This window comes from Myiozetetes cayanensis, unplaced genomic scaffold, assembly GCF_022539395.1.
Source record: "Myiozetetes cayanensis isolate MyiCay16 unplaced genomic scaffold, myiCay2020 scf10, whole genome shotgun sequence".
In the NCBI taxonomy this organism is placed as follows: Eukaryota; Metazoa; Chordata; class Aves; order Passeriformes; family Tyrannidae; genus Myiozetetes; species Myiozetetes cayanensis.
In genome coordinates this window covers 14,248,751-14,266,665 of record NW_026086605.1, presented here as the reverse complement: position 1 = coordinate 14,266,665, position 17,915 = coordinate 14,248,751, and the positions used below count along the sequence as shown (strand labels likewise).

The following is a 17,915-nucleotide window of genomic DNA, read 5'->3' as shown; positions in this document are numbered from 1 at the left end:
CCCATTGGCTGCCTAACCACAATTCCTTTGCTCCATCAGCTCATTGCCACCCTCTTCCTCACTGGTTTCTCCACTACACTACTAAATCATTTGCTCACTGGCTGCCCCTTCCTCTTGGCTGCCCCACCCACACCTCCCACTGGCTGTCCACCACCCTCCCCCATGGCTGATTCGTGGTGGCGGTGTTGTGCCATCACAGTGCTGCTGTGCCAAGGCACTGCCATGCTGTGTCACTAGCACTGAGTTGTGCCTGGGCTGTCCTGTGCTGGGGGAGGTGTGACTGAGCCACAGCAGTGCTGTGCCACCATGGCTGTGCCGTACCAGTGCCGTGCTGCGGCAGTGCCGTGCCGGTCCCAGTGCAGCACTGTGCTGGTGCCAGGCTGGTGCTGAGCCATGCCATGCCATGCTCGCTGCTGGTGGGCTATGCACCCTGGTGCCATGCCACGCCACACTGGCAGGTGCTGACAGCACCGGGTGCCCACAGGTGCGTGCATGGGCTGTGCCTGCCCCTCGACGCCCTCTCCTACAGCTGCCAGTGCCAGGAGGGCTACCAGGGCGCCCTCTGCAACCAGCCTGCTGAGCCACCCGACCCCTGTCACCACCAGCCCTGTGTCCATGGCCACTGCCACCTCACCCCAGGTGGCCAGCCCACCTGCGAGTGCCATGATGGCTACACCGGAGCCCTCTGTGACCAAGGTAGGTGCTGAGGATGTGGGTGTCCAGGGAGGGCAGCCCCACACCACGACACCAGGCTAAGCATTGCTGTCCCACTGTCCCGCTGTCCCGCAGAGCCGGAATGCCGTGGGGAGCCAGTGCGGGACTACCACCAGGTGCAGCGGGGCTACGCCATCTGCCAGACAACACGGCCGGTGGCCTGGGTGGAATGCCGGGGGACCTGCAGCGGCCCTGACGCCGGGTGCTGCACTGGACTGCGGCTCCGGCGCAGGAAATACGCCTTCGAGTGCAGCAACGGTGCAACCTTCGTGGAGGAGGTGGAGAAGCCCAGCAAGTGCGGCTGCAGCCAGTGCCTGTGAGCAGCCACCGGCCCTGCAGAGCTGGGGGGCTGCCAGGGAGACCCCCCAGAGCCAAGGACCTCACTTTGCCCTGCGGGCATGGTGCTGCTCTCTGGGTGTTCCGAACTGCAGCTGCATCCAAGGAGCCCGGCAGAGGGTAGAGCTGGTGCATCTAGAAGGTTGGGAAAGAAAAAGGAAAAAAAAAAAAGGAAAAAAAAAAAAACAAACACAAACAAAGCAAATGTGTAGATAGAGAATTTTTTTAAGAACTGCAGCTACACAGATGTGTGGATACAGTGTGGGCACCCTGCCCAGCTGCTCCTGTCCTCTCCCTGCGGCACTCTGCCTCCCTGCCAGCACAGCCCCACAGCCATGGAGGGCAGTGCCTGCATCCCCTGCGTGTTCCCTCCCTGGCAGCCCTGTCCCTTGCATCCAGCCCAGCGATCCGAGGGCTTTTCCAACACCTGGGACTGGAAGAAAGGGGCCTAATATGGCAGAGCCCTGTGAGCCATGGCAAACTGTGACTCTCAGAGAGCTGCATGGTGTAGCCAGCATCCTGCAGTCCTGGTGAGCCTTCCTTTCCTCCAGCAGCCTTGGTGTCCCTGCTAAGGACCTGCTGTTGCCCCGATAGCAGCTGCAGCAAGCAGTTCCCTGGTGTAGTGACCAGGGTGCTGGAGCCCAGAGTGCCCCAAATAATGTCACAAGCTCCATGGTCACAGCCTGACCATCTGATGGCACCCCTGGTCTGTGCATGCCAGCTGGGCTCAGCAGGGCATGGGGCGTGCACGGGTCCAGCCCACTCTGGTCACATCTGGGTCACATTGGCGGAGCAGGACCAGGCACACGGGCAGTGCCAGGCACACTGAGTGGGGGACAGGCAGCAGTGTGCAAATGTTACTGGGGGAGGGGTCCCAGTGCCAACCTGCTCTGTGCCATGGGGACCAGCACTGTACCATTCATGTGGAGAGGGCCCCGAATATCCCTGGTCCAGCCAGAGGGTTCTGCTCAGAACACAGGAGTCCCTTTCTTCCAGGCTCTGCCCTGGGGGAGTGGGCCTGCAACTGGGCAAAGGTGCCCCATGTTCCACTGACCCAGCTAGCAGGAGCAGGAGGCTGCTGGGACAACCAGGGTGCAAGTTTGTTACATTCATCACCAGTGCCTCAGCCTTGTGGGTGCCAGGGCCAGTTGAAGAGACTGAATATGTCCAAGCCTGCAAACCTGGAGCCAACACCACTGCCAGGGTAGGACCCACCAGCTCTTGGACTCAAGGATCCATGCCTGGACAGCACCTCTCTAAAGCCCACAGTGTCAGGGGATATGCTGGGCTGGAGTGGGAGCAGAGGCACAGAGGGAGCTCATGCCGGGGTCCTGCACACACCCAACATCCACAACAGTATCACCTGTCTGACTGTGGGGGCCAGGGGTGGTGGGTCCTGACCTGGGACACTGCACGTGGCTGGACAGTGAAACTCCACATCACCCAGGTGGACAGACTTATCCCAGGGCTGCAGCCCTGCACCCCTCCGCACTGCTCCAGCATTTTGGCATCAGGTCCACACTGCCAGCTGCAGCCGGGCTCCAGTTATCTCCATCGGATACACTCGGCTCTGTCGGTGCTCTCACCATCCCTCCTCACCACAGGGATGTGTTTCTCCACCAGTGCCCTCTCCATGGGAGCTCCTCTGCCACACAGAGGAGCCGGGACGCGTCTCATTTTGCCTGTGGCCCGGCTGGGGCTTGGTTGTGTTGTGTTTCTGTTCTTGCTGTACGCTAACCGCTAAAGTATCTCTTTATACAGAATACTTACAGATTCTAATATATATTTGTATTTCATTTTGTTATAGTATTTTTATATGTTTGGGGTCAACAAATGATGTTTTCTTTTTGTTTACAGATGCTACTGGGCAGGAAAATGACGGTGGCTTTGTTTGGCCCGTGGGGTTTGTGTGTGTCACTATTGAAGACGCTGGTTTGTACTAGGCTGGCGAGGGAGGCGCTGGGCATCCTTCCGCTGGCAGAGGCTGTATTGTTTTAGGAGATGTTTGGTATTGTCTATGTTGTCTTCCATGTGAACATGACATTTATTCATTCAGAGGCTTGGCCTCTTCTTTCCTGGAGGGGAGAAGGGGGCAGCTAGTGCCTGGGAGCTGCTGAATGCGTGAGGAGGTGGCACAGGCTGGGAAGAGTTGATCCTGCCATGGGGGATGATTTGCTACTCCCGGAACAGCCCTGGCCGTTGCTTCTGGCCAGAGTGTCACCCACATGCAATACCTTGCAAAAGGAGCCACTGCGTGAGGCAGTGTGAGAAGCCCTAGGGCCAGTGCCTGCTGTGAGGATGGAATGGCTACAGGCTGTAGGGGAAACTGGGCACATGTAGCTCTCTGGAGACAGGGAGAGGGGGCCTTGGTAGCAGTCCCCAGGAACACAGAGAGGTTGCACTGTTGGTGCCACAAACATAATCTGCCGCAGCTCAGGCACCGGTGTGGGAGCACTGAAATCCCACATGGGCATTTATATCCCTCCTCTAGAGGGAGAGGGTCACACTTAGAGGGTGCCAGCCCACTGCCCCCCACCTTGTGCACTCACCTTTGCCCTTCCCCACTTACCACACCAAACAAGTGCTGATATCAAAGAAACGTTTAATAAGCTGCAATAAAATACGGACCTTTAGAAAGCTCATAGGGTGAATATCAACAGTGAGGAAGAAAAGAAAACAAGGTTGTGGGAATCCTTGAGGAGTTCAGATCTAAGTCAGGGACCTTTTATCTGGAACAAGAACACAACTTTTTCCATAGGCTAGGATGAAATAAAAGACAGGAGCACAGAGTTCACAAAATGTCAACATTTAGAGAGTCGATACATATTCAAAGTTCAAATGACCCAGCTCTTATAGCTATACATATTGATTTAAAGCAACTTAATATAATTTTATTTTCTTTTTCTTTTATATATACACTTTCAAAGGTTCGTCAGGTGAGGTATGTAAACATTATTTAATGGAAACTCCTCTCCACATTTCCAACTGAGAATTCACAGCAGACAGTTCATTTTCCCTACTCACGACGCAGTACTTCCTGCTCCCTACAGCAACCGGGAATGCCGTCCCAAGCCACGGCTCTCCCAGGTGCAGTCACCGGCTCCCACTTCCCACTGCTGGTCTGGTCTGTACAGTTCACATTGCTTAGGTTCAAACATACAGTACCGGACAGGAGGAATTTCAGCTCAGTGTCTAAAATTCATATAGAAACAAACAGAGAAACAAAACTCTCCCAGGGAAGCAGACACAGATGAAGGAAAAACATTTGCCATCAGGGTGGAGATAATATGTAAATGTTGAGCATCTTAAGAAAAAAATTACTGTGGTGGTGTTTCCTTTTTTCTTTTTTTTTTTCTTTTTTTCTTTTTTTTTACACACCTGTTCTGAGGGTGAAGGAAGCGTGGGGTTGGTGAGGGGTCATGCAGGGCTGGGACCCAGCAACACTCCTCACTCCATCCCCCGAAGTCAGAGACCCATCACCATAAAAGCAGCCCTGATCCTGCTGACACTGCTCCACTGCCCCACACAGACAGCTGTGGTCAGAGTCAGCTACACTTCCAGGCAAAAAAGGGGTTAAGAGAAAAAAAAAAAAAAAAAAAAAAAAAAATCTGAATCCATTTAGGAAAAAAATAACCAAATGACCTCAAACCTCCTAGAAGAGAATTAAAATTACAGCAAATAAGCAAATGGCCTCCTCAAGCCAGCCCTGGGTTTGTAGCGGTGACAGCAGTGTGCTCCCTTGGGTCACCCGTACCCGCAAAGGCAGCTGCTCACTGCAGTAATTCACTAGCAGGAGTTTGCTATCAGTAACTGCCTGCCCTACCCCGGCAGTTCTGGGGGGGTTCCTTGGGGGTGACAGCAGCCCCCACCTCCTCCCTCCCTGGGGATGCTTCCTTGGGCATCCCCAGGTAAAGAGATCCCCCCCATGCCATGCTGGACTGAGCCCCTGCCGGGAGCAGGGTTCTTCCCAGCCAGTCCTGATCCCCGAGAGCCCCTGCCATCAAAGCAGACATTATTACTACAAATCTTATTGCTTGCAGTGCCCCCCGCCCTGGGGAAGGGCCATCCCGGCCAGCCATGGGAGCTCACTGCCTCCCTGGGGACCGTAGCCATCGGCCAGGCCTGACATCATCAAAACGAGATGAAGAGTTAATGCTTCAACTTCGATGTGACATAAAACCAAACAGAACACCACCACCACCACCCACCCCACCTCACCCCACCCTACCCTGTCCCACCCTGTCCCATCCCCCCCACTCAATAGCCAGCCCTTTGGTTGCGGCACACGGGGCGATACAGCCCCGCCAACCAACACACCAGTCAGAACAAGAACCTGTGGAAAGCCCATGAAATAAATATTTAAAAAACCTATTTACAATATTAGATCTGTGAGCATGAAGTGAGAGAAAAAACCTTTTTCCTGTCCCCAAAAATCTTAAAAAGTAGGTTAGCATCCTGCTGCCTAGCACAACACTATCTTACATGGCACCTACACATAATATATATTCACATTTCATTTTAAAATTAGGTACTCTTACAAACAGACTTAGAAAACATTGGCTAGCAATGCAGCCCGTGGGACCGCCTGGCCTCCAGACCCATGTCACAAATGCCGGCCGGCTGCATCCCAGCTCCTTCGGCTGCCCCAAAGCTGCCAACGTGCCCTGAATCAAAACCGCCAGCTGCCCTCTGCCGCCCTTCAGGGAGAGGGTGGAAGTGCTCATGAAGGAGAGGGCTTGTCTGCGGAGAAGGAGGGAGGGAGGATGGGGACTGTGATTTCTGCTAAGCCTAGGGGTGAGCTTAATACAAACAAGAACTCCTGAGAACATCTTAGAACAGATGGATTCATTTCACAACCACCAAGCTAAAGGATGGGCCAAATGGATACTACGACACACGGGGGAGAATGCACACGACGTGGGGACATCGTAGCCTTGTGGTTTGCTCAAAAGAACTACCGCAACAAGAAAAGCTGCAGTGGTGTTCCCTGGCGGGGGGGAGCCTACCCCCATCTTGCTCCTGGGCTGTCCAGGCGTACAGCCCAAGGATGCAGACCCGAGTACACCCTGGCTGGGGCTCAGCCCTCTTCTCCCAGCACGACTGCTGGTGGTGGGAAGGTGAGAGCCCAACCCGGGGGGCACCACCCCTGCTGCCCCAGGAAATGCCTGTGCCTATGGAAGGCTGGGAATCATAGCTTTCTCAGTCATCTTCTACTGGGAATGCAGTTGTCAGGGTAAAAGAATATGAGCTGGAGAGAGAAAATGTCCATCAGCAAATTTCAAAAACAGGGCACCACTACATCTGATTGTGTGTCTATGTCCTGGGAGGTTACTAGGAACTGGCAGAGCTTTTGGAAACACCAGCATTTCCAGAGGTGCCACGAGAACAGCTGGGACGTGGGATGGGCTGCATCTTTGCTTGTTTGCATGTCAGCAAAAAACAGCATGGGCAGCCCACCAGCCCACTCAGTCCAGCACCACATGGCTCCCCCAGCACAGGAGGGACAGGGATGCAGAGAGCAGCAGTGACAATTTCATCCCACTCTCCCAGCTCATGGACATCGATTAGCAACACAGAGGAAAATTTGTTGGAAGCATCAGCACTGGCTGGACGGTTCTTCAGGGAAGGTTTGCTGCAAATGCATCTCACTGACGTGCTGGAAAATGACTACAGAAACTCCACTGCACACAGCAAACACCAGCAAACAGGACCTCACCAGAGACGAGTCAGTGATGAAAATAAACACATGCATGCACCCTGTCAGCAGGGAAACCCATTCCAGGGCTAGCCTTCCTAGACAAGATCCTAACAGCTACAGGTAGTAAAGGCCACCCTGGGCTCAAACTGCTCTTACTGCAGCACTCAAACCCCAATATAAGTTTTGAGTCTGAGCTTGGCAAACGGAGCTCCTCCTGGAGGTTAATTAAGATAGACAGATCCTGACCACGGGAAGTGGGAAGACCCAGAGCTGCCAATGACTGAGAGAGGAAAAGATAAGCATGCAAATGAGAGGGGGGGCTGGCAGCAGAGGGATAGTGAGGACATCTGTGAAGGTGCAGAGCTAAGAAAATGCTGCACCTGGTACATGGACTGGTGGGGTGCATGATGGAGACTACTTTCAAGAATATCACGAGAAAGTGGCCAGCAAGGACAGCCAAAGTAACTGGAAGAGATCTGCTTTATGGGATGAAGCACTTGAAATCCAGAGCTGAAGAAACACAGGGAGCTGTAGGGTGGCGCAGGAGACGAGGAGCGCAGTGAGGCTGCGGATCTGAGGATGGCACTGTGGTAGTGCCAGTGGGCAGCTCTGCACAATAGCACATGGAAACGCACTCCATGTCCATGTGGAATAAGGCAATAAATCGTGTTGCTTATTTCCTTCCGTTCATTAAGCTCCTCTGTTGCTCCCTGTGCATCCCTTGCATGGTGTAAGAGCTGCCTTTATGGGGAACAGCCTGCTTTAAAGCAGGGGCTGTGCCTCAGCAGCTCACCTTGCCATTGTCTCGCTGCAGGGCAAACAAGAATGAGTAGCACATGTCATTAATGAGAGCAACAGGTTATATGCATGTGGTATCACCTCTGCTTATTTCTGTGTCTCTTGTGCACTGTTCTAGCTGAAACATGGCTTCATGAAGAGAGGAAATACGGAAGTACATTGGCAAGAGAGTAATGCAACATGAGGACAGATTGGGGGAAAGAAAAAAAAAGAGAAAAAATTCAAATTTCTTAGCACTGACAAAAAAAAAATGGAGCTACCCAGGCAATGCTACCTTGCCAGGCAATCACCTCACAGGCAGACCCTTTAATTTGCTACCAATTCACTTTTCTAGCAAATTACAGCATTCCTTCTTCCTGCCCCAAAATAAAGCACTCAGAAAAGCAAGTGCAAAGCACATTAAAAGCAGGTCTTGTAGTGTGCAAGGCCTGACTGCTATTACTGATGTCAAATGGAGAATGCACACAGGAGAGGCAGAGAACCCAAAGACAGCATCTCCAGGAGCAGTGACAGCACGGAGAGAAGCCTGGCAAGGAGCTGGGGGCTTCCTCAGAGCAGAAAACCTTAACACTTTTCTAGAGATGACGAAGGCACCTGGCCCACCTTACCCCTGAGACATCCTCCCCTGGGGTAACCCAAAGGATCACACAAATCTGTAATTCTGAGAACCTGCACTAATGCAGCAATATTCCCACCTCGAGATGGGCTGCAGAGGTCATGCCCCAAGTGCTTCCTGCAACAGCTCAGCCACAGGTGATGGCTTCACCCTACCCATCCCTTGGCAAACCAGCCAGCTCTCCCTAAAAACTACCTGAATGAGTTAAATCCACCACCCAGCACAGCAGCTGTGGGAGGAAACACTTCTGCCAGCTTCTCACAAACAGCACTATGTAGAGAAGAATCACTCCAGCTTTCCTCAAAATTGTAATAAGGTGGAGTTGTTTGGAGTAAAGGAGGAGGCAGAGAGAGCAGTTCTGAGCCAGGTTCACTTGTCCAGTTGGGGAGAGCCCTGCAGAGGCTGTGGTGCCAGGAACTGGCCCTGAGGACAGTAGAGCAGAGGGTCAGGGGGGTCCCCTGTGACAAAACCGCAGATCACCTCACCACCTGGGACAGCCCAGCTCAGCACCTCCTGCAAACCCTGTCCCTGCAGATGCCCAAGGTGCTGCTCTGAGTCTTCCCATCCAAACCAGGTGCCCCTGGGATGGTCCCAGGCAGCGGGCTGGGGCATATGTATTTAAAAATGGGTTTCTTTGAAAAAAACCTCAGAATTATTTCCTTTCTCTTCATTTGCTTTCTGAAGACAAGATTAATAACTCAGAGACCAGCACAGAACTCTCTTTTCATCCCCATCCTGACAAAAAACCCACAGCCTCTACCTTTCCTCATCAAAGCGTGCAGAAATTCAGATTTACACCTACAAAGCTCAGCCCAGCTCCTGTTAGGCTCTTTGCACGGGACAAACTGGATCTAATGTGGGAAAACCAAGACTTGCCAAACATCTATGGCAACCCCCAGGGATGGACAGAGATGCTGGTTGAAGGTGATCAGAGCCTGGGACAAGCTGCAGGCATTCTGAGTCTCAGACCACATTGCCTGCACACTGCCCAGCATGGCCAAAGCCACCTCACTCCCCTCTGGAGCCCCGCAATTCCCTGCCTTCAGTACAGGAAACCTACATCCAACCAAGTCAAAACATAGCAATACAAGAGAAGACTACAGACTGAGACTGGAAGTTCAAAGGTGTGGGAGGAATATAGCTTTTCCGTTTAGTATCTCTGCTTCCTTCACACAAGAAGGTCCTGGCCATTCATCTTTGGAGCCAGTGCCTGTCACGGACACTGCCATGAAGCTCAGTGTGCTGATCCCACCACTGCCTAAGCACACACCAAACTGGGACAGAGATGCTCAGGATGCTGCTCCACTCCTGCACTAGTGTGACACCTGCCATCTCCCAGCCTTGCCACACTTGAGTCAACTGGTACTGGCAAAGCTCCAGGGTGCAGGAAGGCAACTGGGAGGCTGGGAAGCACCCCCTCTAGAAAGCCTCTCTCTGCTTGCTTTCTCTAGGGTTTTATCCTAATGAGGTTCCTGCTCCCAGAAGAACAGAAGACAGAGAGCAGGACAGCCTGCATTTACCAACAGCTAAAAAATAAGATAAAGAGAGGGGGAAAGCCCTGAGGAGTGCTCAGCACTCCGCTTCAGGAGTGATGATGAAGGATGGGAAAGAGGGGTTTGCTGCAGAGGAGCGGCGTGAGAAGCAGAGGCAAGAGGGGTGCTCAAATGTACATCTGGCCCAGAGGAAGGAGAAGGCAGAGAGGCTGCCCCAGCCAGGGGTTAGAGGAGGACCATAAGTATGGACGGAGAAGCAAGAGGAAAAGACAACCCACAAGAAAGATACAGAGCAGTCATTTAACTGCCATCAGTGCCCTCTTGCCTCACACCTCTCCTGAAACACTTTTAAATCTTTTCTGATGGAATGTTTGACATATTTAATGCATGCAGTAAAAATTAAAGTAATAGATAATTTCATATTAATCTGTACAGGGACTGACAGGCTAGATTTAATCACTTCCTAGCTGTTCAGAGAGTTAACTTATTCTAGCACGATTCAAAGGAAAGGTAAAGGATTTTTTTTTTAAATCAGCCATTTCACAGTAAGAGAAAAATGTGCCATAGCACACAAAAATGTGTGCATCAATGTTGGGGAAAGGGAATACCTGCAAGAGAGTTAGAGGTGCTCTCCGAAGGGCATGCAAATCTCAAACCTCTGGTTTCATCCTCTGTACTAAATGGGTACAATAAAAGATTAAAAGACAGCTATCTGCCTTTCACCTCCAGCCCCCAGGCTTTGGGATATGGGGTTCAATGCCAACCATGAAAAGCAATTCCCTTTGCAGCCAATCCCTCTCCAGCCTCTGCTCCCGGGCAGGCATCTCTTAAATTCATGGCCTGCACCAGAGCCTTGTTCTCAGTAGGGACAAGCAGCTGAGCAAGGACCAGCAAGGAGGCTGTTAAAGGTCTGGCAACCTCAGAGCTCACATGGTGCCCTGCCAGGCATTGCTGCTTTGTGAGTGAAGAGGCTGGCACTGGGATTCCTGCAAATGGGCTTTGTGCAGGAATGTGAAAGTGAAGCCGTGGGAATGCAATGGCTGAGCAGGGTCCTTTCCTGAGCACAGACCACACCACTTACATCTCAGCCACTGATCATCTCTGCCCCGCAGAGCCAGCAGAGCCACACGCTCTGTGCACTTCTAACAGGATTTTCTCAGAGGAGCCAGGCATTGTGACCCTGTTCTGCCAGTGCAGACCCCCAGCTGTCTTTTAAAGGTGCTGCAGAGGCTTTAGGAGGAGCCCTGCAAAGGTGTCATGCAGGACATGGTAGAGATTCAGCCGCTTTCAGACTCCACAGCCAGACACAAGCAAGGACAAACCTCTCACATCTTGCTAGTAAAAGGATGAAATGTAAATTATGGTAAAAAATAAACTTAAGCCAGTCCCTTATCCCAAGCCTATTCCAACTGCAAATCCTGGCTTAGGAGAGCACTAGGCAAGACATGCACAAAAACACAGGGTGAGGGCGAGGGCTCCCCTCCTGTGGAGCACCAACATCAGAAGGAGCTCAAGCCCTTAAAAAGAGAGAGATTCAACTTTCAGTGAAGAGCTGCAGAAACAGCTTTGCCATCAGAGACCACAGAAATCACCACGAGGGCAGGGAAAAGGGAGAAGGAGGTCTGTCCAAAAGCAGAGCATGGCAGGACTGGTTCATCCCTGAAGCCAGCAAGAAATAAAGACAGATATAGCCCAGCATGCCCAGCTGGCAGCAGTGCATCCAGCAGTGTGGTACCCAGAGCCCCCACAGCATCTCCTTGGCCTGAGCAGGCCCACCCCACCCCACAGGCTGTGCAGTGGGAAGCAGGCAGCCATCAGCAGTACACACACCAGTAGCTACTTCACACTCTTATGTAGGTAACAGTCCGGGACACCAGCAGCTGCTACCAACGAACCGACAAAGGACAGACTCGCCTTTCTCTCCCTCAGTGACAGGAAATGGTTTTGGTTTTGCTTTAAATGCCACTAAAAAGACAGACAGAAGGAGGACTCTGAAGGAAAGGGAAATGTTTGTGTGCACCCAAAGCTGACGAAAGCTACTTCATGTGCACGAAGGTGGTTTTCTTTCTGCTACAGTACAAGTGCTTGTGCCTCAAGTATAAAACGCAAGCCTCCAAATCACACAGACGAGCTTCTTATTTTTATTTTTAAAGTGATAAATAAGGCACTGTACTTTTAACAAAAACTGCCTGGTTCCAAGTTTAAAAAAACCCAAGGAACTTTCAGACTGCAGAAACTTCCTTCTGAACAGCAGAGCCAGACAGGCCAACCTCTTCTCTGTCCGAGACACATCTGCTGATGCCTAAAATCACGGGCATTATCCTTTAACTGCGGATTTTTAAAGGCTTGCTACAGCTTATAAAAGCAGCTTTAGTTAATGCATGGTAAAGGGTTACTACTATACATCAGTTTTGTACATGGCTACCGGTTCTTCGCTATTTCGGGTCCAGTCGCGAGCGTTTGCTGTGCGAACAGTCCACTTTTGCCCTCAGCTTCCTCTTGCCCTGCGACACATTGTTCTCCTGCATCTTCTTCATGGACCTTGTCAGGGTTTTCCCACTGCTGTGCTTCTTGTTGGCCATCTTCTGTGACCGTGTGGAGGACTCTCCCAGGGGCTTCTGCTTTGGGGACTTGGACAGCTCCTCGTGGATGGGGGGCAGCAGGGTCCGTCGGCTCGTGTTCTCCTTGCCCTTCCGCACAGGGAGCCGCGCCTTCTCCAGCTGCCTTTTCGGGACTCTCTTCTCTTTGAAAGACATTTTTCTGGCCAGTTTATTGCTCTTCTCCATGGCAGCCTGCTTTCGGGTGGCGGGAGCTTTTGTGCTGACCTCTGAATGCTTTATTTTACTGGCCTTCTTGGCAGGCAGCTTGTCCTTGGTGGAGGAGTTGGATCTCTCCTGGGTGCTCCCGCTCTCCTTCAGCATCCTCTTCTTCTTGCTGAGCTGGAGGTCAACTTTGGGCAAGGGGTCCTCTTGGGACCTGCTCTTCCCCTTCCGCCCCTTCCCTGTCCCATCCACTGATGGAGATTTAGCAGGAAAGGCGGCTGCTTTGATCTGCAAGGCCAACTTTGGAGACATCAGGGGGTTGATGCACACACTCTTCCGGCTCTGCTTGTTCTCCAGGGACAGATGGTCCCCTGGGCCATCACTCCGCTTCTCTGCCTTCACCATGCGCTGCTGGGCTCTCAGCTTGCCCCGCAGGTTGGAGTACTTGCGCAGGATCCTGGTGCTTGCCTGCGTGGGCAAGCTGAGGGCAGGTTGGGTGGTTTTGTCTTCGCTCAGCTCCTTGGTACTGGCATCAGTGGGAGAGGTCTGGTTGGGAGTGGTAGCTTCTTCAGCCTCTGTTTTATCAACACTCTCACGAATTTTGGCCCAAAGCTTTTGGTTCTTCAGGTTATTTCGAGCTGGGGTAGTGGCAGCAAACTTCTTGAGATGTTTTTTCAAACGTTCAGCTTGCAGTGAGCTGGGGTAGAGACTGGAGGCGGAATATTTCTGCATGGGGACTTTGATGGGGGGGATCTCCCCTGGGAGACGGGTGTTGAGTTTCTTCACAATCACTAGAGACTTGGTTTCAGTTGTCTCCAGAAACCACTGGCATATGTCAGACAGTTTAAAGGCCTTCATAAAGAGCATCTGGACAGGGGAAAGCTTCTGCACTTCCAGTGATCCTCTACTTTTCCGTGTTCTTTTCTTGCTTTTCCAAATCTCTTTCAATTTGTCAGCTTTGTTCTTTACCTTGGGGGTTGGCTGCACCTCCTTCTCCAGCTGAATCCAGCCCTTCTGGATTTTCATGTACTGAGTGTTGAACTCGGCGATGAGCTCCTGGTTCTCCTCTTCAGCACACCACTCCACGAACTTTGGTTTGCTGTCAGCCATGTCTATGTCCTCCAGTGCTGGGCAGTCATTATTCCCTGACCTATGTTCATCCCTCAGTTTGGGGATCGCTTGCATAGACTCCTTCCCTGGTGTGCTCTTTTTTGCAGTGTCTGCAGGTGCAGGTGTGGGTGTGTGTCGTAAGTTATAAAACTGCAGGGCAACCTTTTTATGCTTTGCAGTTTTTGCTGGAAGATGCTTGCTTCCACCTCCGCTGCTGGGACATGGAGGCGAATCGGTCACCAGCTCATAGTTCACTGGCTTGCCCATATCCCTGGCACTGTCAGAGCTCTCCTTGCCCTTTGCACTGGCATTGCCTGGTTTCACATCTAGTTGCTTGGCATCGTTTGCAGGAACACTGTACTCTGGAGGGAGGAGAATGTGTTTCTTCTCAGAATCAGCCTGGATGCTGATTTTCTGCATCTCACCTGGTTGACTTTGGCTGCTGTTAGCAGAGGGGTCATCTTTAGAGGGATTTTCTTCCTCTGCAGCAGTCTTTTTCACTAAGATGCTTTTATAGGTTTGTCTGGTAATGACACCATTCTCCTCGCCTGGCTGCTGCTCAGCGATATTCTCTAGAGCCTGGTCAGTGCCTGGCCCCTCGGTGGTTTTGAGCAGCACACTGGGGAAGCAGTCATTTGGGAAGTGTGTGGATGCTGCCTCATCCAGCTCCACTTCTCTCTTGAACCGCTTCACACCAGGGCTCTTGGAGAGTTTGATCTGAAGGCAAGGAAGCTGCACAGAGCTGGAAGAACCAGAGTCCTCAGCACTGCCCTCAGCAGGTGACTGGGATTGCTGGCTTCGGAGACATCGGTCCGATGCCACAAGTACTCTCCTGCCTTTCTTTCGCTTCTTGTCTAAACTGTCCTTGGAAGAGACAGATTCTTTCCCCGCAGTGTCTGAGCTGTTGGGTTCAGATGGTGTTTCCCCTTCAACAGGCTCTTTTTCACCTGCTGTGCTGTTATTTTTCACTGCCTCTCCTTCCGAGATTTTGGGGAGGGCTGTGCTGACCAGCACAGCATCCTCTTGTTCAAGAGAGCCATCATCTGCCATGACCGATGATTCAGCTTCTGGTTTAGCAACGATGCTTTTGTTCACATCCACACACTGCAAGGTTTCAGGGGGCTCCAGGGGGCTCTCCCTGTCCATGGTGGCAGGGGGCTCATCAGGAGCCTGTAAGCCTGGAGAGCATGGGGAGGGCTCTGCCAGACACTGTTCACAGAGCTCTGCATCCCCTGAGCCTGGAAGCTGGGCAGGATCCTTGGCACCATTGTGGGCCGAGGGCGCTGTGTCTGTCGCAGCAGAGGGCTGTGAGGGGGACTTTGGCTCTGGGCTGGCAGAGAGGTCTGGACCAGTTTGTATGTCAGAGCCTGGACAACATTCCTCCCCAGTGTGTGCTTGTGAGACCGGAATGGCAGCAGAATCAGCAGCCTGCCTGCTGCCACTGCCATCCCCAGAGGAGCCCAGGCTGCTGCCAGCCTCACAGGTGACAGTGCCGCCCGCTGTCATCCCCCCTCCTTCAGCAGGAGGGCAGTCAGGGGACGGTGAGCTGGCCAATCTGTCCTCTTTCTGGGGGCTGGGTGGAGCAGAGAGGGAGAAGAAGGGCATGGCCATGGCAGCTTCCCTTGACCGCAGCGCTCGAGTATCTCGGAGCTGCATGGAGCCCAGCTCAGCCCTCTCTTTTGCTTCTCGGTTGGTTGGTGCCACTTTGGCCAGGAGCCTCAGGGAAACCCTCTTCTCACCTTCCCGTCCTGCCCCTGCAGACCCCCCCACTGAGAGCACCAGGGGTGGCTTTGCACTTACGAGGGTCTCTGTTCGCAGTGCCGGGCTGCTCGCCCTCTCCTCTGCCCGGGAGCTCTTAACCAGCGTGCGGACAGTCGGGAGCTCGCAGCACTCCCCGTTGAAGTAGTACCCTCGCGTGCTCTTCCTCGCCGTCCTGCGGGACGACACCGACCGCTGGCTCTCAAAATGGCACTCGGTGATGGGCTGGCTGATGTAGACCACGTCACACTGGTTGTCGTAGTCGTTAATCCTCAACCCCGACGCCTTCTTGCTCTTCCGAGTGGACCTGAGGGAGGCTGCCTTGGTGCGGGGGTGCCCACCGGGGGCCCGGTGGGCGGCTGGTGTGGCGCCAGTGGGCAGCCAGCCCTCTTTGGACTTGTCGAGCGGGCCCTTGTCAGCTGGGTGCAGGTGGCAGCCTGCCTTGCCCCTGGCCATGGCATGCAGGTGGTTTTCTTGCTTTGGTCTCGCATCTTGTTCTTTTGCATCTAAGTCCTGGTGCAAAGATGCTTTCGAGCTGCATTGCAAAGTGTTCTCTTTGTCGGCTCTGCGAGGGGGGGCCACCGCAAAGCCGGGATCCCAGGACTCTTCTGGTAGAGCCCTGAAAGAGCTCTTTTGTGACCCCAGACAGCTGTCTAAGCTGTCCTCGCTGCCGTTCACATTTGCCACTTTGACTGAAATATAACCTTCCACAAGAGTCTTACCTGCTAGCTGCTCTTTACTGTCCTCACACTTTCTGACACTGGCTTCTTGCTCGTGTCCAGCAGCTTGCTGCCCTTCCAGGCTTTTTGCAGTATGATGGAAATTCAAAGAGGAAGAGTTCAACGTGCTGAGGTATCCTTGGGTGGAGCTATCCTTTGGACTAGCAGAGCGAAGCCTGGTGACGGGCAGCTCGCAGAAGTCCCTTCTCAAAGCAGGACTGGAGTTCTCTGCTCTGTCCGGAGACTTCAGTTCTGCTGGCTGCTTTGGGGCTTGTCCTGTAACATGCAGGGGGTCATCAGACCCTGACTGTCCTGGGTCCAAGGAAGAAGGGAGCTTTGATTCAGTAAAAGTAGCACCCTTATCCTGATTTTCAGGTTTTTGCTGGCTACAACCAGAGCCACAAGTAGAGACCTCCATGCTCTCAGATTCAGACAACTGCTGTCCGTCAGAGTCTGGTTGTACTTCAGTGTATATGTCGTTTAGCACACGAATGAACTGCTTCTGGTGATGTGTACACAATCTGACCATAAATTTTTCCAGTGGAGACTTCGGCTGATTGTTAGATTCTATTGCTATTGTCTCTGCTGCATCCTCACTAGGGAGACAAAGAGAGAAGCAATCAGTAACATGTCCCAGGGAATCAAAGTTTATGCTGCAAAACCAGAATAACCCTTCTCTTCCCACTCATCTGGCAGGTGTCCCTTCACTCCCAGCATGCACACTTAAATGTGCATGCTGCTGGCAGGACAGGGGCTTCACTTTTGTTTGTCTCCCACTGCCAGAGCACCCACAGTTATACTTCTGCCTAGGACATACCAATGTGTCACATATTCAAAGCAAACCTAAAAAGAATCAGATTTAGTATCCGCATGACACCCAGTGTAGAAGGCCCAGCACTTCTGGGACCCACCAGGATGGCTGCATACCTCTGCAAGCTCACTCTGCACTGCCAGGATGGGTGGGAGAAAAGCAGCATCCCAGATGGGAAGTCAGATGCCAGAAATCTTGAACTACACAAAGTCTTTAAATTCTGCTTACACCTCAGTAGCAGAAGATGGGTCTGGGGCAAACTGAGCAGATCTGAGCCTCCTCTGTAATCAGCACAGAAAATCTGGTGAGCTTCCAACCTGCAGGAAGTGCAGGCAGCAGTGCACCCTGTGCAGTGCAGTGCCATTTGCACTGACCTTTGATTAGCTGCCATTTAATAAAGTGTTTCTGCAGCTGATGGGCTGTCAGCACACAGTGGTTGTTCAGAAAGGTGTGCTACCCTCACAGGGTCACTGCCACTAGCTAGCGCTCAAACCCAGGCCATTATCATTTACCTGCTTGGCAGAGGCAATTAATTAGGATTTACTGGTGGAGAGGTTAAGGGATAATTACCCAGTGTTTGCATGAACTCATCATGAATGCCATGCCAGGTGCTGTTATCGAGACCATATCTGTTCCCAACGGCAGCACAGGCAATTCCCACCCAGTCCTGACCACACTGAGGGGGCCCCTTGCCTTGGCACCCACACTGCCTGACACAGGATCTTTGCCAGCAACGTTGGGTTGCTTTGCAGTAACAATTGCACTTTGCACCTCCTGGCCTTGTATTGCAGGAGTGAAAGTCCTTTCTCCCCTTCCAGCCTTTCTCTGCCCCCTCCCCCAGCATCAGACACCAACCTCGCTCACTCAGCTGGGTCAAGGGGGGCAACGCTTATCACAGGGTTCAGGGGCAGGGTAGGGAAAAGCAGCTTCATGTAGAGCAGGCTTTCCCTCTCCACCCTGTCAGGCACAGGGCTCGACTGGTGGATGAGGAGGAAGAGCCCCTGCTTAGAGGAGCCATCAGCAGAGAAATAAAGAAAGGAAAGCCAGGGGCCAGAGCCAGCTGTGATCGGTGACAGCCCTGGGCAGCCCTCACCTCTTCC

At 52.6% G+C, this 17,915-nt stretch overlaps 2 protein-coding genes across 10 annotated transcripts in view; one reads left to right on the top strand and one right to left on the bottom strand.

Moving 5' to 3' along the window:
- SLIT1 (slit guidance ligand 1) overlaps positions 1–3,105 on the top strand; it is a 61,634-nt gene extending 58,529 nt beyond the window's left edge. Inside the window, 2 exon segments of the mRNA XM_050305831.1 lie at positions 485–696; positions 790–3,105. Coding sequence (XP_050161788.1) covers positions 485–696; positions 790–1,034 — 457 coding nt within the window. The 3' untranslated portion in view covers positions 1,035–3,105.
- Positions 3,106–11,780: 8,675 nt separating this feature from the next.
- The window catches only part of LCOR (ligand dependent nuclear receptor corepressor), an 80,069-nt gene continuing 73,934 nt past the window's right edge, over positions 11,781–17,915 (bottom strand). For all 9 annotated transcript variants that reach the window (XM_050305822.1, XM_050305818.1, XM_050305823.1 and 6 more), the window contains one exon: positions 11,781–16,600. In XM_050305822.1, coding sequence (XP_050161779.1) covers positions 12,091–16,600 — 4,510 coding nt within the window. In that variant the 3' untranslated portion in view covers positions 11,781–12,090. The remainder of the gene's footprint in view (positions 16,601–17,915) is intronic.